The sequence below is a fragment of the Melitaea cinxia genome, chromosome Z (genome assembly GCF_905220565.1).
Source record: "Melitaea cinxia chromosome Z, ilMelCinx1.1, whole genome shotgun sequence".
Classification (NCBI taxonomy): Eukaryota; Metazoa; Arthropoda; class Insecta; order Lepidoptera; family Nymphalidae; genus Melitaea; species Melitaea cinxia.
The window spans coordinates 8881975-8902492 of NC_059424.1; the positions used below are offsets into that span (position 1 = coordinate 8881975).

The 20518-nt window shown below is 32.4% G+C and overlaps 2 protein-coding genes across 2 annotated transcripts; both read right to left on the minus strand.

The window, feature by feature from the left end:
* Window positions 1-650: 650 nt before the first annotated feature.
* Window positions 651-9206, minus strand: LOC123668752. The gene is made up of 7 exons (XM_045602447.1): window positions 4923-9206; window positions 4395-4554; window positions 4120-4298; window positions 3600-3791; window positions 2636-2748; window positions 1186-1312; window positions 651-837 (listed from the first exon to the last, which is right to left on the minus strand). The coding sequence occupies exons 1-7, from the start codon at window positions 9200-9202 to the stop codon at window positions 693-695; spliced, it is 5196 nt and encodes a 1731-aa protein (XP_045458403.1). The 5' UTR covers window positions 9203-9206; the 3' UTR covers window positions 651-692.
* A 4652-nt stretch (window positions 9207-13858) lies between these two features.
* On the minus strand, window positions 13859-15850 carry LOC123668397 (lysophospholipase-like protein 1). Its single transcript, XM_045602128.1, has 4 exons — window positions 15627-15850; window positions 14937-15203; window positions 14713-14853; window positions 13859-14131 (listed from the first exon to the last, which is right to left on the minus strand). Exons 1-4 carry the CDS (start codon window positions 15706-15708, stop codon window positions 13932-13934), a joined length of 690 nt encoding a protein of 229 aa, XP_045458084.1. The 5' UTR covers window positions 15709-15850; the 3' UTR covers window positions 13859-13931.
* Window positions 15851-20518: the final 4668 nt, after the last annotated feature.

The window sequence follows — 20518 nt, forward strand, 5'->3', positions numbered from 1 at the left end:
ACGTATCTATGGTTTAAAATTTTAAATGATAGATTTGATCGCACAATTTCTATTTAAGGTGTTAATTATAGAAGAATGTACAAAGTTACTTACGAAGTTACTTATTTAATATTAAAAAACATAACACGGCTTTATCGTCCTTTTTAACCGAGTTCAAAAAAGGGGGAGACTATCAATTCGACTGTATATTTTTATGTGAGTTAATAATAACTCATAACTTCTTACTGGGTTGACCGATTTCAATGATTCTTTTTCTAATCGAAAGGTGGCGTATGTCATATGATCTCATTTAAATTTGATCGAGACCAAACTAGTGTTTTTTTAGTTATCTCAAATATCGCGCATTTACTTGACTATCTTCTGGTTTGCTTACGTTGCATCACGTGTTGGGTCACGTAATTTATGTCGGTTTTGTGTATCAAATTTAAATTAGGATTTTTTTTTCTAACATTATCTTTTATGAAATTTTGAAAATGTAATAATAAAATGGAAAATAAATAAATGTAATAAAATATAGATCCATCTTATCCAAATAAAACCACACGAATACAAAACAACTATTTATTGATATCAACTATAATGTTAAATTATAATTATTTAAATTAAATATTACCTGTGTATAGATAGTTGTAGATGTTTTAAATATAGACATTTAAATAATCTAGGTATATAAAACTTTATAACTAGATCAATTACTCTTCATCGCACATGCATTTCATGCGTCGTCGCTCTGCATTCAATACAGCATCATCTGCAGTTCTATTCATGTCCCACCAGATCGCTCCACCGAGCACGTTTCGGAAATAGGGAGGAACACTGCCCTCCCGAAGAAGATATCTAAGATAACAATTTCAAGTTTATTACAATATATTGTACAGTAATGTAAAACTATTTAACGACATTTAATTTTTTTTCTAAGTGGGTTGAAAATCAGCAAATAACTCAATTTTAGACTCAGGTAGTAAAATAGTATAGATAGCTTCATATTAACAGAATATGTATAAAAGATTGTTATTTCTTATATTATGTTTTAATACCACAATTATTTCGTATATTTGAAATTAACAAGTAATGCCCAATGTATATGCAACACGATTTATGCATATTAATCATTATTCTTTTAGTACACTTACTAATGTAAAAAATGCAGTATCTTCTTACTAATTATGTTCTGTCGAAACTTACTTATTAAACTGCTCTTCTTTGTACTCCTCAACGCGTCGATTCCAGTAGCGTTTCAGATTAGGACTAGTCGTCACGGCAGATTCTACTTCTTTGATTTTTCTTTTTCTTTCTTCACACTTTTTGAGCTCTTATATAAATGTGAAAATATGAAAAAGATAAAAGAGAGAAAATGTGTTTTTAGTAAATGTGCGCAAAATTAAATAGACAAGTAATATACAAAATATATCAATTGTAGCCTTGTAGGTAATGTACAGTTTAATTTATACAAAAGAAGCATAAAGTTTTTATGTTTTGACATGACAACTCCTAATAAACCGATGAATGCCTGCTGCATGCACGAAAAAGGTTGAGTCATTGTAGTGTTACGACCATTGTCCCGTTACGCCCATTGTACGCTTGTCCGCATCTATCTTCGACTCGATTCTCTCCCACTCGATTGGCCAATGCGTCGGAGGAGATGTTTTGTTAGGACGTTGTTACGTTAAACTATCGTCCGTAAACCAATTTCACAGAAAACCAATTTTTTTAAATGTAAGTATATAAATGTACTTAGTCGAACAATATTAATCTCATTTTCGAGAATGTAAATGAGTATCCGGTAATACCTAATCATTAATGTCGTGTGAGAACTTAAGTGTTATCAAGTAGGTATTTGTTTCATTGTGAAACCTAATTAGCTACGTAACTAACGATGTCTTTTTAAAAATCATTTATGTATTTATTTAAGTCAACTTACAAACACACACTAATACGAGCTTCCAAAAATGTTTTACAATTATTTGTTAAATATTGTTTTAATTTATCGAATTACTGATAAAAAGCTTATACAAATATAAAAAAAAAACAAAACTTAAAATCCCCCTTATAACTTAGGGGTATGAAAAATAGATATTGGCCAATTCTTAGACCCGATATGCACAAAAAATTTCATAAAAATCGGTCCAGCCGTTTCGGAGGAGTATGGTAACTAACATTGTGACACGAGAATTTTATATACAAGATAGTGTACTTTTTAAAATTTTCGTAATTTGATAAAGATTCGTCCTTTAATAAAGTGAGGTTCGAAAGAGAACGAAGGGGTTCGGCAAAAAGTGCCGTGACCGTTGCATCAACGTCTTCGTCAAAATATCACGTGTATTTATTTTTCCATCCTTATTGTCTGTCTAAAAATTTGTGTCACTATGCTTAAATTTCCAAAATTTAATCGGATCTACTTGTACTTAATGATAATATTCTGAAAATTTTAATAAACATCACCACATCTGACTGACGTAGGGTACAGCAGGAAATTTACTGCTCAAAATATAGAGAAGCCCGACTGGGGTAGTAACACCACCAAGTGGGGTTGGGGGTTAGTTGCTAAAAAAACATCACTTATTATTAATATTATAATTAATAGACGATGGATGGCCCCCTATTAGTTTTTAAATATAAATTTAGGTAGAATTACCTTCATTGAATATTTCTGTCGACATCGTTTCAGAACAACATACGGTGGTAATCGTTGGCTTTGCACGGCTCTGGGCATAATCTACCAAACGACATCGTAAATCCTCATATAATCTACAATAGTATTTAGGTATTTAGTACGTATTGTTAAAGAAAAAATCGCTAGCAAGACATATGTCTATACTATAATATTATTGGACCTACAGTACAAATAATGATATATGGTCGAGAAAAGGGTTTTTTCATATTTTCTATTAAAAATGCAATAATTTTTTTTGGTTGTACATAGCTTTTTTTTGATACCATGAAAAAGTAACATTTAAATATAAAATTAAAAAATAGAAAACTGTTTCCCGCCACTTTTCATTTGTTTTATTTGATTATTGATTTTTGATGAAAATAAATTTAAGAAATTCGGATTCCTAATGTCAACATCTGATGACACTTAAGCAAGAAATTGGGAGTAAGCACCAGAATAAATCAACAGAAAAGATGTAGTCTTACATCACGACAACGTCCGACCACATACGTCTTTAGCCATTAAACAAAAATTGACGAGAAGCACCTACTATATAGCCCCGATCTTGCCACCCTAAGATTTTCATCTCTTTCGGTCTCTTCAGAATGCTTTGGATAGTGTAAATTTAACATTAAGAGAGGACTGTCAATAATACTTGTCGCGGTTTTTAATGAGAAGACCTAATATTTCTACAACAACGTTATCCTGTCACTACCTACGAGATGGCAGCAAGTTATCGAACACAATGGTATGTATATATATTAAAATTAATGTAAATACATTTTATAAAATCTTATCTTGAATTTTTGTATAAAATATGAAGAATCTTTTTCTCCAACCTGATATTATCTCATTTGGCAGTACCATATATTGTCTACTAGTACTTCACAATATAACTGAAATAAACATAATTTTCCAATATGCCAGACCTTTTAAAGGTACTAACCTGTCTGCAATAGTTTGTATCAAGTCGTCTGTTTTCTTTTCATTTTCACATCGTCGATCTTTTATAGGTATATTTAAAATAGTTTGGCTACGTGCCTCTTCAAGATTTCGGTAGCGAAGAATAGCTTTTATAAGTTCTTTGGCACCCTTTAATGTCTCTCTTTGTGAGTCTTTCCATTGTTGTTCTAAAGTACTGATAAAGCATCACTAATTATTAGAAATTCATCGAATACAAAGTAAAAAGTTTTGACAAGGGTAAGTATTTTTAACCTAAAAGAAAATAACTAAAAGACTCTTATTCAAAGGTACCCTGTAGAATAACAGTCTAGTGTCAGTAGTTCGAAAATTTACCCAACATAAACCAAACACGAGTACATAAATCAGACCTAAGACTGTTAGTGCAAGAACAGTTTGCTGTTATAAAGCGAAATATTTTTCGAATACTGATTAGTTTTAGCTTTAATAAACAATTAAAAATCATATCTACTATACCTACTATGGATAATAGTAAAACAAATTACCGCAATATAAAAGCTCTAGGCTGTCTTTTAGGTAGGACAGGTGTCGGCTTCATCGGTTTGGGTTTGAACCTTTTGTACGGACGCATCCAGTGATAAAAACCTTTACCGCTATCATTTTCTAAATCCTTATAGGTTAAATATTTTGGTTTATTTAATAATTTCGACTCCATCAACCATTTCTGTTTTTGATTATAAAATATGTTAAAAGTATTGTAAAATTTTCAATTTCAATAAGTAATAATAAATATCCAATAATACTGCGATATAAAATATACCTCAGATTCATTATGGTATATGGGAGTTAGTATAGACCAAATTGTGCGATTGTCTCCAAAAGTATCGTGATTGCTGATAGAACACCACGCTTCCATGTGACACATTTCTTTACAGCGTTCTACGATTTCACGGTGAACCAGCTCCGAACATGAAAGATCTCTGAGAAGTAGATTTTTATAAATACGACTTCATAAATAGCTCCTGACAAACTTGTGTAGAAATTAGCAATTAAGTTATTCGCTACGTATATGGAGACACAGACTTATAACTACACAGACTTATAACTGTAGTATATATCTAGTACATAGATATATATTGATTTTTTTAGGAACATGAAAAGAAATTGGTTGTGTTCACGGTTCACTTCAAATCTATCTCCATATCTAGTCATATTATCTTTTGTTCAAAAAATTTTGAATAAATATTTGACATATAAAAATTCAAATTTCTTTAAACTCTAGTAGGTATAAACAAGTCTAACTGTAGATTTAACTTGGTTGAAACATGAGTTAAATTAATTTGCGTACCGTCTAAGAATAAAAAATTTCAATGATTCCGCCTCCCACATTTCTTCACATTTCTTATGAAGTTTTGGAAAATTTATGTCGTCATTTCTATTTTCATTTAATTTGGTGCTCTGTGCATGTTCTTCAGAAAGATTTTTTTCAAGAGTCTGATCGTTTGTGATATCTTCCATAACATTTATATTTCCTTCCATATCAACAAACACTTGATTCAAAAACGTGTCTGTCATTTTTAACCAATGTTTTTGTAAGTTGGTTACACTATTGACTTCTTCACATTTAATTTGAACTTCACAATTATTGTAAGAATTACACTCGGAACAAACACAGTGTTTTATATATAAATTTTGTCCATCAAATTGAGCAGATGTTTGTTTATCTAAGGAAAACTCGTAATTGTTTGCTGTATCAAAAGTAATACAACTGTTGTTTGGAGATTCGATAGATATTTTTCCATCATACTTATTAATAGTTACGGTAGTAAACAATGGATGCTCGACTGTATAAACCATATGAACTGAAATAAAGCCATCATCCCGAATAATTTTTTTATTAATTTCTTGCAACTTATTTGGCATAATTTTGTCACTGTCAGATGAATAGTTTTGACTCCTAGAATTCTCTGGAGTCGAAATATCTACATTGGAGTGAGACATAATTGAGAAATATGCAATTTCTTCTTCTGTCCATTCTGGGAATATTTCTTCGGCTCCAATCGTATAACTTGAAATTATTCTTGTATTATTAGGAAATGTAACAATATGTTCTCCACACTTGCTTAATAATATAGTAGTTCCATCCATACGTTTTGAAAATATTTCGCCTAAGCAAAAATCTGTTGCCGTTTTTACTAGCAATTTCTCGATATTTAATTGCTTATTTTTAATCCATCTTTGTCTTAATCCGTTGTTTTCCATATATTCAAATTCTTCAATAAATAGTTCATATTCTAGTTTACCATGAATTATTTTATCATCTTCCACTACATTTTTCTTTAAAGGTTTAGAAGAAGTTTTATTAGGTTTATCTTTGCTCTTCTTAATTTTGTCAGAGGTAGGTATACTATGCAAACTTTCATCATTTTCTTCATTAACAAGTTTTTTTTCACATTTTAGTATTTTGATATAGGACGAATCGGGATTCAGAATATCTATTTCGTTATTTTTTTTAAAAATCAACACCTCACCATTAAGGCTTATGCAACGCATATCTTCGTCTTGATTAGGCAACGGGATTAGGTAATGCTGTTTAATATGGGAGATGTTTGAAGAATTATTTTCATGGACACTTTCTGTAATATGTCCATTAGGGCATGTCATTATTAAAGAATAAAACGATTTTTGCTCATAATGTTCCGGCTCACCATCACTAATAGGAGATGAAGGAGACTTAATTACATTAGTCTTATGTATAGATTCTTCCGGCATTAAATGAGAAAATGAAGGGATAATTGTATATACTTGTTTCTTTATATAAACTATAACTTGATCTTTTGTATTAATTCTAAATGAGTCACCGATATCAATGTGATCTGTATTTTCCACTTTCCCTATGGCCTTATGAATCCAAAATTCATTATAGGAGTTACCAAGAACTATATTTAAGCTTGCATATTCTAAATTCATTGGTATTGTCAATGAATAAAAACTGGAAACACGAGTTCCATCCTTAGCAAAATATGAAGAATCTCTTCCAAATACTTCAACTCTTCTATCCCCTAAGTTATAACCAGAAAAAGGTTTCTTCATAAGCAAAAGTTTAGTTTCACTTCCTGGTTCAGGATCAATAACTTTTGGAGTAGATAAAGCTGGTGACTTAGTTTTTTTACCACTTTTCATTGAATCCAGGTCTGTTGTGGATAAAGGAGTTTTTTTCGATGAAATAATTTTAGAACTTGACGTTTCAAAATCGATTAAATCAACATTTTCGATTTCCTCATACTTTAAAGAACCCTCCATGAGTAGTTCGAACCCGACTTCATTATTTTCCACGCAAGAGTTTACAGGGCATGAATTTTTAGTGTTTTTACTCTCTGATAGGGAACTAAAAAGCATGTTTTCATCATAAATTTTTTCTTCATTTTTTATCCAATCGTATTGTTCTTCTAATACAAAATCAAAAAAATCTGTTAAGCATAATGGCGTTGGGAGATGACAGCGCCATTCATCTCTAGATATTCCTTTTTTGTCATGACTGTTATAAAACATAGCAATATAACAATCAGTTACTTCGCAATACTTATAATCAAGACAATTGTATTTATTAAACGCATCGAGAGTAACTTGAAAGGCACTTGAACCTCTAAAATCTTGAAAAAATTCGTAGTTGTCAATCATATGGTTAGTTGGGAATTGATTCGATATTTCTGTCACTGATACTAACTCACTGATGTCAGGGCAGCTAAAAAGCTTTTCTATTAAAAATGCAGAATCTACATCGCTGACTGTCTCATAAGCTTCCTCTTGGCTTTCTGACAAATAATGCAAAGAAGATGAATTGGAAGCATGAAAATTATGAAAAGAATATTTAGTTAGAGGTTCAGCAAAAATACTACGCTTCAAATACGTTTTTTTAAATTCAGTTACGGTGGATGGTAATAAATGAGTTTTTTTCAATGAACTCCTGTTATTGTATAATTTACGACACGCCAAAATATGTATTAATCTATTTAACTCAGCAGTTTCCACGTCTTCTCTATCAAAGCAAGATAAAATCAAGTTAATATGATAATTATTTCTAATATTCATCTCTTCAGTAGGTTTGTCTCTATGTAGCCACAAATTATTTACAGGCATGCCGTGTAACATAGAATATAATAAATTGTCTAACGATAAGTTAATATTGCCTAAATGAAAAGAGCTGTTTTTAATAAAATCGCCATAGTTTATGACAACCGTTTTTTGCAGATCCTGTTTTTCCTCTCCGTATATCACTTTGTATTTTTTTTCTTGTGAGTCAGATTTACAAAATCGACCTATTAAGTCTTTAACAAGTTTTTCAGATTGAAAAAAAAAGTTGTCTTCGCTCTTATTTTGGCGAGTAACAGAACATTTATCATTTTTAGAAGAAGTAGATGCATTACTACTTTTATCTTTACAAACTGTTTGAAGCATAGCATCAAGGATGAGATAAATATTAACAGATTCTAAAGGTATCTCATTTATTTGACTTTGATAAAAAGTTAAATAACATTCATCCAGAGTATTTTCTTCAGGAATAGTAATTATGTCCATGTTATCTAAATAATGCAAATGTTGTCTAGTTAAATCTTGAATATCGTACATTAAGTAGCATAATTCGTTATATATAATTTCGGTAGAACCAGATAATTTATCGAAATTCCAATATGGTGGTGTAAATAAAATAAACGCAGTATTTTTAAAATAATCTGTTGAGTTTTTGTTTATACGTATCTGTTGCAAATCTTCCCAGAATTTGAGAGATTTTTCTGCTAGGACATTCGTTTGACTTTGTCCTCTTTTTGAAGCTCTCAATAAACTTGATGGTATGGTAGTGGATGTTAAATCTATACGAACTTGAACTACAGCTGTAAGTGGAATGCCAATTTTTATAAGACAGTCTGCCAAAGTAGGTTGTAAGAATCCTGTAACAGCAACATACAGATTTGGACCATCTAGTGGGTAATCATCGATGTATGTTTTATCTCTCCACTCCTCACCTCTCATCCTAAGAACTGTACTATATTTTTTATTTTCATCTATTTCTATCGGATTCGTATCTTTGGTTTGTTCAGCTTTTTTCTTAGAAATAGTCTGAACAGGCGGCTCTTGTGGCTCCCATGTTTTAACATTTATTGTCCCTCTAACTTCTGCTCTACCGATCATCGTAGATGATTCTTTTTTCATTCCTTCTCGTACTTCTAATCTCTGTCGCTCAATAAAGAGATATTCTTCCTTCATTTTAAGAATGAGATGTTTAATGACAAGAGCCATTACTTCTGGTGGAACATCTTTTTTTTCTTTTAAAAAGGACTGCCCTTCTTCAAATACTCGAAGTTTGTCATCTTTCACTTTCTTTTCTCCACCGAGTTGATTAATCATAAAAATTGTTTCCGTTTTACAAATATTTTTTATTACAAATCTTCTTTCTTCAGCGGCATAATTTTCAAACTTATTTAAATAAATATGATCTTGCTCACTACCAGCTGCCTCTATTAAAATCACCTGTACAGTCCATGTTTCATCGTTTAAAGGTGTTTCTTCAATAATTCTTTTCCAGTAATGTTCATCGTCTGTAACGTCTTTACCTTTCTTAGGTCCCATTAGAGTGTATTATAAATTTCGCGTTGCTATATAGCACTTTTTACTAAAAAAATATAAATATAAAATAATTGTGAAAACTAGTGATTAAAGTTAGGATGGTAATCAAGTAATAAGTATTAGTGCATACTTACTTGAAGATTACAAAATTTCAAGTTACAATGACAATAACGAAATGACGTTAATCATATGAAATATTGGACATTTTAATCTACAAATATGATTTGTTGACAGTTTTCTTTGTTTTAATATAGCGTCTACTTTAATTTATTTATTTGTTTATTATAAACTATATAGTGGTCGACAGTGGTCGAAATTCGACCTTAATTAATTTAAATTATAAGTTTGAATACAAGAACAAAAGAGTATAATTATATGCGTGTCTGTATCAAAATTAAATACATGGTAGTGTGTGTGTTTTAATTGATTTAATGTATTTTTTATGCTTAATTAAAAAAAATCACATTATGCACTCCTTCTCTATATAAACTATAAGTGTGCGAAATTCATACTCCTCCGTCCGCGCGATTTCCGTAAAAATGGGTACAAAGTTTTTACTTCACGTATAAATCATTACCTATATAACTAGTTTAAAACAAAGTCGCTTCTTCTGTCTGTATGCTTAGATCTTTAAAACTATGCAACGGATTTTGGTGTGGTTTTCTTTAGTGAATAGTTTGATTCCAGAGGAAGGTTTTTAAGTATAATACTTGCATAATATATTAGAGCTGGGGTGGCCATCGGTCGATCGCGACTATTAGTCCAGTCGATCGTGGCAAGGCAAAAAATATAAATAAGTAGACCAGACTGCGCAAAGTAATTGCCAACTACTGCAGCATCATCTTGTATCATTTTTCAATCGCTGTTCCGTCACGGTAGTTGTCCTCTATTCTACGCAGTGTAGTCTTTTGTTTTCGGCACGCGAGGAACAATAAGCGGGGAGCGTGTGGGATGCGGGGGAGGGGCGTGTGTCAATCCGTCGCTTGTCACGTCTCAGTCAGTCAGTCGACAGTTGACGACAGAGACTACCGGAGTTACGACGTTTCGACGATTACCGATGTAAATCACGATTAGACTCTGTATCACTCAAGCCTCATAGTAGTTTACGTACGTTATGGACAAGTGGTTGAAAAGAAACGCTGAAGGAACATCAAATGAGGAAATAAATGCTTCTGAAGATTCATCAAAAAAAGTTGTTTGTTTCATCAAATATTTTTGATTTTGTTACCTACCTATACTACAAGAATCACGAAATTTACAATAAGCAAGTACAAATAATAAAGCCGATCGTTGCCGAACATTGAGTAATACCTATGTGCCGCGCTAATGTCATTGACCTCCGAAGCGCTTCACAAAGTTTTCGCGCCCTTATTACATCAAACTATGTGTTAATGGTGCATGCTGCCTAATTTTTTGAAGAGTATTAAAAAAATTATTATTTTAAGTACTCGGTGGATCAAACGAATTATCTATATTTATCTATATTAGGACCTAGTAAATGGGTAAAAATTTGAAAATGTTCGCTCGCTAACTTTGTGCCATAATTAGAAAATTAATTATCATTAAATTGGATATTTCTACTTTTGTTATTATAAAAATATGTTCCTAATATTTTAATTTTATTTTATGCAGATTCTTGATAAATGTGTTCCAAAGAAATCAAAAACTTACCACTTTCACCAAGAAAAGACTACTTCTTTACTATGGTGAAAGAAAACTATTGCTGCCTAATATGCAATACATCCCTGGCAATACCCAAATAAGGAAAATTAGAGCGACATTTTAACACAATGCATAGTAAAGATCAGACTGACTTTCCACCTAACATCGAAATAAGAAAGAGTAAATTGCAAGCATTGAAATCGCAATTTAAAGTCCAAGAAAACATGTTTTCTGGGCCTATTGAACAAAGTAAAGCTGCAACTAAATTTTCTTTCCGAGTAAGTTACATACTTGCACAAAAGTGCAAACCTTTTTTCGATGGGGAATCGCTTCAGCCTGTAATATCCCACTATTGAGCATAGGCCGCTTTCCCCATGTAGGAGAAGGATCAGAGCTTAATCCACCACGCTGCTCCAATGCGGTTGGCGGATATATTCCCTACTATGAGCAACGATCACTATCAGGTGTACATGATAACAACCGGGACCGACGGCTCAACGTGCTCTCCGAGGCACGGTGGGGAGACCCACAAGGACTGCACAAACACCCAGACCACGGCAAACACCTGTATGGTCAACACAAATATTTGCCATGCGCGGGGATCGAACCCGCAACCGCCAGCGCAACAGGTACAATCCATGACTGCAACCGTTGCGCCAACGCGGGCGATTCGCGATCATTCGATGGGGAATACATCAAGGAAATCATAGAAGAAGTGTCAGATTCGCTGTTCTTGAATTTCAAACATAAAAACAAAATTAAAAAAGCTAATGGCCTCGGACAGACATGAGGTCATAGTATACGAAGACAGTGAGGGAAGATCTAAGCTTTCTAAAAGCGGAAGTTAAACTCTCGCCCCACCTGCAAGGTCAGTTTTCAATGAGCCTCCTCTGTGCGGATCTGAGCGCCTTCAACTTAAAATAGTGGTACAGAGATCATACGCCACCATTTCTGTGACCAATAGGAATAAAGAGCAAGTTCCAGATACCCTTTGGTAGCATTGCAAAATCCTCCGACTAAAAAACAACATCGTCTAACTCGCCTTGCCTTGCGCCTGGACCTTCGACATCGACTAACCGACAAGTGATGGGTATAAAAAAATACCTTAGAGGCGGCCCGGGGTCCAGGCCTGTGAAATACAGTGACACCAGAGGAATGTGTGGTATACACAGGAAGAACACTAACCTATAGGATTAGTAAATATATATATATATATATATATATATATATATATATATATATATATATATATATATATAGTGCCCTTAGGCTATACCGCTATACGCAAGAAATGAAAAATGTAGAGTGAAAAAATGAGGATACGCTCTCAGAAAAATACGGTCAGCATCCGACCACGTCCTAGCTTTTCTTGTTTTTTAAATTTCGATCTGTACTTTTCAAGTAATAAATCGCCCGTAGCATAAGCATAATAATTATAATGCATGATGTTTAAGGCATAAGCATTTTAGAGTTTGTGAATGTTAATTTTGAATAAAAAAAATACCAACATATATTTGCAATAAATATCATGAAAATAAAAGGTATACTCTGCGTAACAAATATGTTAAACGGGAACAAAAGATTCAAAATAAAACAAACTAAATATTATGTGTTTCATATTATTTTTTCTTATTGGCGATATAGCGATTTTATTTTTAAGAAGAATGTAAGTAGGTATATTTTTTTAATTTGTAAGGCGAATTTGAAAATATTCTAATAAAACAGTCGACAAAAGTTTGTGAATATGTAGTTGTGGCTAAGATCTAGACTAGGTAAAACCGAATTAGAAAAACCGAATTATGGGGTTTTTGGGTGTGGAGGGTGGAGGGTGTAGGGGAATCTATACAAGGTAACACTGTCACACCTCAAAACCCCATGGTTATGGAGATATCCATGGTTAAAGTTTTGAGGTTAGAAGAAGAATTTAAAGCTATTATAATACCTTTGAGCTCGTACTGTTTGCATTGTGTGACAAATCGACACTTTTAAACAAAATAACGCGTCAGTCATAATATTCTAATAAAATTAGTAACATTGCGTGCTAGAATATAGATTTAGAAATTCGAAAAATACCCAAAACCGAATCGGAGCATCCCACTGTCCACGTAGTCTTGGTCTGTCCTGGCCCTAGAGTGTTTTTTTTTTGTGCCGCGGAGGCGCGCAAGCGTTCCTCTAACTTTCGAAATTTTTCTTCTAACCTCAAAACTTTAACCATGGATATCTCCATAACCATGGGGTTCTGAGGTGTGACAGTGGTACCAGGGGTAGCGTTCCCCACCCTCTCCCCCCCTTCCCCCCACGGTCCCGAAATTCGGTTTTACCTAATCGTTAGCTTTACCGTAGTTGTTTTTACTCGAAAACGAAAAAAAAAACCAGACTTCAATTACCCTGACAAGGTTGGTACTCTATAAGTTAATCAATTAAATACGCATACGCATTATTAGCTTAGTTTCAGCCTAAAACATCCCCTAGATATATTCCCTACTATGAGTAACGATCGCTATCAGGTGTATATAATAACAACTGGAACCAACGGCTTAACGTGCTCTCCAAGGCACTGTGGCGAGATCCACTAGCACAAACAAACAGACCGGAAATAAATATTTGTAGAAATACAAATATTTACTCCGAGCGGGAATCGAACCTGCAACCACCAGTTCTGGCCGCTAGACCAGAGTGGTCGTCATCATATGCATTATTATGATAACTCAAAAAGTTTTCAAAACACTAGCTTTCGAAATTTCCAATATAAAAAAAAGAATGATTTAAATCAGTGCCCCCCAACAACACAAAAAAATAGTCGATATATATATATAGTTACATACACAAAAATCGAATTGACAAACTCCTCCAATTTTTATAGGTTTTTATGGTTGAGGAAACTGACAAATTTTTACATAATGTCAAAACTGACTACCAATCTTAAATATATCTATATTAATGGCCTGCCTTTGATATAATAAAAGGTCAAAGGTCAGATGCTAATTAAAACAAAACTTTCATTATAAGTAACAATTTATTTGAACTAAATAACATGGGAATACAATAAACATAATGAAAAAACATGATATCATATGTCAGGTAACAGTTTCTCTATCCAATCCTGAATAATATGTAAGCCTCTTTTGTTGAGTGAGTGACCCAACCTTTCCATAACATAAAACTCGCCTTGTACTCCAAGAGATTTGAGCTCATTGAAAGTAGTTTGTCCCCATGATATATCCACTAAATCATCAGCATTACCATGAATTTGAAGAAGTGGTACTGAAACTTACAAAAGATGAAAAAGTCAACAGAATAATTTACATAAAACATTATTTTAAAGTGTTTTAAATGATGTTTCATGTTTTTCAGAAACAATGGGACCATATAATATAAAAAAATATTATGTGTATGTTTCGTATTATCTGTATTTTATTATTCACTGTAAATGTAGTAATGTAGAAACTGCGATAAATTTTTGAAATTATACTTCTTTTGGTGCATTATGGAAAAATTATGAGAGTAAATTTATACAAAGCATGCGCACTCCGCCACAAAAAAATCCAAAATCCTGAAGTTAGCCAGTCAACTAAGAAGTTAGCAACATGAAGTTAGCTAGCCAATGAAGTATAGCTTCTTACGTGTACATAAGAACACACACTTTTTTTAATCAATAAAAAAAATATTTCAAAAATAATTGTCATCTTTCACTCAACTAAATTAAAAGCACCTGCTTTTGAATAAAAAATTATTCATCAAAACCCCACACAGTAAAAATTATTAGGAAATTAAAAGGATAATCAAATTGGAAGCCTCCACCTTATTTTGAAGTAGGCTAAAAACATATTCAATAAAATTTGTAGTCTTACCATTTTTATCACATTTTTTAAGCTCTTCATAAACAACTGAATTATCGTTTAGAAAGGAACTAAATGCAAATACTCCAGCTAAATTAGATTCCCATCTATATGCAGTGTGAAGGGCTAAAGCACCACCCATTGAAAACCCACCTACATTACAAATTTAATTATTAAAAATATATAAAACTAAAGAATATATCAAAAATATTTTAAAATATTAAAAATAATATTACCAACAATGATTCTGTTATTTGATATACCAATTTCATTTTCTTTTTTTATTAACATTTTAATATCTCTCTCAATAGAATTTAATGATTTTATAACTTCTGGAGCTTTTTTGTCTATATCAACTCTGTCAAACCAGACATTGCTCATTAATCCTCCCGCAGGAGTATAGGGTTGCAATGGAGCTGTTGGGTACAGAATTTTTATATGGGGAAAAGAAAAGTTTTTTGCCATTAAATTTACCCATTCCTTCAAATGTTCACCAGAAGCACCTGCAATATTTACAATGTTATTTTATATTTATTGCCTTACTATGAGTGCCAACTGAAAAGAATTATAAAAAAAATTAAAATTTTTAACTGTTACCTAAACCATGTTTAATAAGTTTACTTAAGTATATACTAAGTTAATTTTAAGTATAGAACCTGTCGAAGATTTATGAATAAACATGATAAAAAAGGTGCTGAAGGACAGGAAATGCCAACTAAAATAACCATGTTAACCATACATATGGACTCTAAAATATTTATCATGAGCAAAGATTAAGCCCGTAAACTCTAACAGAACAATAGGTCATTCCTGTTACCATTACGTCAATTCATCGTTATTAGATGATATTGATTGAAGCTATTCAATTTATTGGTTATTCAGAATTGGTATTATTAACTGTTCTACAACATAGGTTATAAACATACCTGATCCATGAAAAAATATAACAGTAGCTGTATGTTTTGCGCCGGTATTTTTGGTTAATTGTAAAGCTCCTAACGCAGCCATTCTTTGTTTTTAAATATTATTTTTATATTTTAGCTATTCAGAGTAATTAAAAAATATATATATACAAGTTAACGTAAGAACTCTTCAAATTACATAATATTTACTTCGGACTCTTAGTTCGGACTACATTTATAACAACAGGTTTAAGTTGTTGTTGTTTTAAAATTTATCCCCAATAGGGAAAGGCAAAGGACTATAATCCATACAGCCTAGTCTGAATTTGTAAGTTTCGTTCTGATATATCAAAAGGCCGGAGCCAAGTCTGAAGTAACTTTATTGTTCTTCTGATTCGATGACTGGTAGAGTAAGGCCGAAACCAAGTCTGAAATTTCATATTTTCGTCTACTCTTCTTTGTCTATAAGTGATAGGCGAGGTCGAAACCAAGTCTGTAATAGGCCGAAGCCTGAAATATCAAAATAAAATTTCACATCCGATGAATGAAGGTCCTGATCCTGTTTCAAATATCATTGATAGTATTGCAAATAAATTCAAATATACTAGTATAGTTATCCAAATTAGTCAATAAATCTTGTGTATTGCGCGGGACATTTTTTGGTCCAGAAGTTGATAACAAGTTGGCTATAAATAAGAGGCGTTCCAGATTAAAAGCGGAGCATTCAAAAAATATGTGATCTAAAGACTGTGTAGAGTTGTTGGTGCAATGTGGGCAAACGGGCGATGAGATGATACGCATACGATTCAAATGTGCATTAAATCTGCAATGTCCAAATCTCAAGCGGCATAGTATTGTATAATATTTTCTGCTTCTATGTTGATGCGATTTAGTAAACCAAGGACTTTTTCCAATATCTTGATTTATCTGAGCATACCAAGATCCTTTTCTTAACAAGGTTTGTCGCCAAAGATCACGCCAATCAGATAGGATTTTTGATTTAATAGCAACTAATAGATCAGTGTATGGTACGGCAACATTCTCATCAACAGGGCTGCCGCTGTCACTGTCAACAATTGAACGTGCCAGAAAGTCCACATGTTCATTTCCCCTTACTCCTATATGTGAAGGTGTCCACAATAATTTGATGTTGTAGTTTCTTCTGGATAGTTGATAAAGGAGATGTCTTATTTCTAAAATGATGAAGTTTGTATTAGCACTGAATTGATAATTATCTAAAGCCTTTAGAACGCTCATACTGTCAGTAATGATCAGCCAATATTGATTAGTTTGTTTTTTAATGAATTCTAGGGCAGCAGTAATTGCTAGAGCTTCAGCTGAAAATATTGATATCTCCTTTTTCAATCTGACGCCTTGGCCAAACTTCAGATGAGGTACATAATAGGCCATGGAAACATTTATATCATTTTTTGATCCATCTGTGTAAACTTGTTTGAACTTATCAGAGTATTGTGCTATGAGGTTGTAAACTTCCTGGCGCTCTTTTAGCTTATGGTCAATAATAATATCGATTTGATTAATAAGACAGTCAAACTCCTTTTCGTAACACATCCAATTGCTAGAACTGTGTATTTTGTGTTGGTTATTTAGATTTAACATGAATGAATATTCGAAGAGAATAAATGGGTTATTAGAAGTTAATGGAGCATTTACAGGATATTTACTATGTAAGTAATTAAGCTTTTTAATTAGAGGATGATTACTAATGGAAAACAGTTTTAGCAAAAAACAGTATTTCAAATATTTAAATCTAAGGTGTAAAGGGGAAATGTTGCACTCGACCTGTAACGAATTAATTGGGGTTGTTTTCATGGCGCCAGTGATAAGTCTCAGGCTGTGATTTTGAATAATATTTAATTTGTTAACCAACTTGTCATTAGCAGAAAAACATAGAAATCCATATTCAAAATGACTGCGTACAAGAGATTTATATAGGGTAAGAAGGATTTTTGGATCAGAACCCCAATATGTTTTTGCAAGAGACTTTAAAATATTAAGAGCCTTAAGAGCTCTATCAACTATGTGGTCTACATATTTGTTCCATGATAAGTTATTCATGAATATAACACCTAAAAATTTAACTTCATTTGTGATAAGAAGAGATATATTATTATAGTTTATTTTAATTCTTTCAGACCCTACTTTATTAAAAACTATGACTTTAGACTTTTCAAAGCTAATGTCCAATGCAAGATAATTAAAATAAGAATTTAATTTAACTAAAGCTTCGTTTAACTTAAGATTTAGGGTAGTTATATTATTACTAGAACAATAGACTACCAAATCATCAGCAAACTGTAAATTGTATATATGAGAGCCTAGAATTAAGTTTAATCTATGTATATAAAGTGTGAAAATCAATGGACTCAAAATGCTACCTTGACATGTACCTTTATGAGAAAGCCTTGGACCAATAAGTCTATTATTATACTTAACAAATACCTTCCTACTGTGCAAAAAATTAAAAATCCATTGTATAACTTTTACAGGTAAACCAATCGCAGCTAATTCCGTGGATAGAATATGATGGTTAACATTATTAAAGGCTCCAACTACATCGAAGAAAACTCCAGCGAGAGCTTGCTTTGATTGTATAGCATTATAAATATCAAGATGTAAGTGAGCAATGCTCTCCCTTGAAGACCTGCCTCTTCTAAAACCAAACTGATTAGAAGGTAAAATATGATTAGACTCTATGAAATGTTCCAATCTTTGTTTTAAAAGTTGTTCAAATATTTTTCCCATGCAAGAAGTCAATGCTATAGGTCTATATGAATCAAAGTTAAACTTGTCCTTGTTGGGTTTTAAGATAGGTACTAAACAATCAACCTTCCAATCCATAGGAATAAGATTATGCTCCCAAAGAAGATTCAGGATATTTAATAAAATTAGTTTAGATTGAGAAGACAGGTGTTTAAGCATTTTATATGAAATGTAGTCAAGGCCAGGTGTAGAGTCTTTTCTGGATGAAATAGCAGAATTTAATTCGACAATGGTAAAAGATTTTATAATAAAATTTTGATTAGGAAGAATATGGCAGAAAGAATTAAGATTAAAGGCTGGCTCTACAGTATCTGGAGTATATTTTTTGAGAAAATCAAAGATCCAAGAATAGTCAGAGTTGTTATGGGAAGGTGGAGAATAGCTTTTGTTAAATTTTCGCATATACGTCCAAATGACTGATATAGGAGTCGATCTGTTAAATTGTTCACAAAGTTTTATCCAACTGTTTCTTCTCTCATTTCTGATAATATATTTTTTGGTGGCTTGTAGTCTTTTAAAATTAATGTAATTAGCCTCAGTGGGATCAGATTTAAAAGTCAAATAAGCGTTTTTGCTATTTAATACGGCTTTGGTGCAATTGAAATTCCACCAAGGAAGAAGTTTTTTTTTTTTATTTAAGTTAGAAGGAGAGCATGAAGATAAAGCTGTATTAACCAAAGAGTGCTTAGAAATAGAAGATGATTTCCACAGTGCTGAGTGTAAAATATCTGTAAATTTTGTGTAGTTATGAAGGGGGTCTTGTGTATCAAGAGAAAATTCAGTGAGCAATAGTTGGACATTTAAATTATAAATGTTCCAATCAACGTTGTTCAGGTTAGGGAAGCAGGGTAGTGAGCTACTATTGGGAATAGGAGTGGCATTGTAATGATTGTTATTAAGTAAAATTTTTGTGATTACAGGAAAGTGGTAGCTGCCTAAGGGATCGTCATGTACTGACCAGTCACACTCTAGAGCCAATGAAGGTGATACTATGGTTAAGTCAAGAGCATTCTGTCTCCATATGTGCGAACCAACAGTGGTCATACTTCCGTCATTAAGTATAACCAAATTATTGTTATTGATAGACTCTAAAATGTCTTTGCCTCGACAATTAGAAGTAGAACAGCCCCAGGCTGAGTTTAGGCCATTAAAATCTCCTGCTAGGAAGATTGGTTCTGGTAAACTTTTAATTAACCTGTCTAGTTTAGATTTAGAAAAAGCAGGATTGCAATTAGTTGGACTGTAAAAGCTTATGATAGTAAGTTCTTTGTTGCTAGAGTATTTTATACGAACAACAACATTTTGAATGGAGTCATCATAAAAAGTATCAATTTTAGAATAAGAAATAGAGCTATGTATTAATATGGCTACGCCATTGTGGGTGTTTCCTGAATCAAGACGAATTACATTGTAATGACGTATCTTAAATTTTTGACAAGGCTTTAACCAAGTCTCACAAATTAACGCAATGTGAATATTTTTGTCCAAAAGGAAATAATTAAAAATATGTTGATTGTGTAGAATACTCTGAGCATTCCATTGCACAATATTTAAAGTATCCATAAAGTACAAATTATTTATTAGTAACCTTTTTTAATGTATCTTGCAGGACATTTTTAATATTTTGGGAAGAGATAGGTATTTCATTATTTTTGTTTAGTGTTATAAGTTTTACTAAAGCTTCTGTAATAGATTTGAGTATTATTTCGGAATTTAAAAGAGATAAGAACTGATCAGTTTTGTTTAATGATGGAAAGTGAGAGCTGTTTAAAACATCAACAAAGCTTTTTTTCTGAAATTTATCTCTGTTAAGCTGGATTTTTTCTTTTTTAACAGGGCATGCAGGGGATATGGCAATGTGATTGCCAGAGCAGTGACAGCAACTGGCTGCAGTATAAGGAGTCTGACAATCTTTAAAATTGTGACCTTCGCCACAAATGCTGCATCTTTGTGAATTTTTACAGAATTTTGCAATATGACCATACCTTAAACACTTTAGACACTGCTTTACTGGCGGGATGTACTGCCGTACTTCGAACCGCCAGCTGTTGAGGTCCACACTATCTGGTAAATTGGGACAGGAAAAGGTTATAGAAATTGTTTTTGTGGGGATTAATTTTATTTCTCCATTT

Bases quoted from the DNA above. Each gene is read 5' to 3' on its own strand.
- LOC123668752 (XM_045602447.1), bottom strand. From the start codon at position 9,202: ATGGGACCTAAGAAAGGTAAAGACGTTACAGACGATGAACATTACTGG. The intron at 3,792-4,119 runs GTAATTTGTTTT...ATGCTTTATCAG, and splicing joins CCTAGAGCTTTTATATTGCG to TACTTTAGAACAACAATGGA. The intron at 838-1,185 runs GTAAGTTTCGAC...TTGTTATCTTAG, and splicing joins AAAGAAGAGCAGTTTAATAA to ATATCTTCTTCGGGAGGGCA.
- LOC123668397 (XM_045602128.1), bottom strand. From the start codon at position 15,708: ATGGCTGCGTTAGGAGCTTTACAATTAACCAAAAATACCGGCGCAAAA. The intron at 14,854-14,936 runs GTAATATTATTT...TTTGTAATGTAG, and splicing joins AAATAACAGAATCATTGTTG to GTGGGTTTTCAATGGGTGGT. The intron at 14,132-14,712 runs GTAAGACTACAA...ATCTTTTGTAAG, and splicing joins TAAAAAATGTGATAAAAATG to TTTCAGTACCACTTCTTCAA.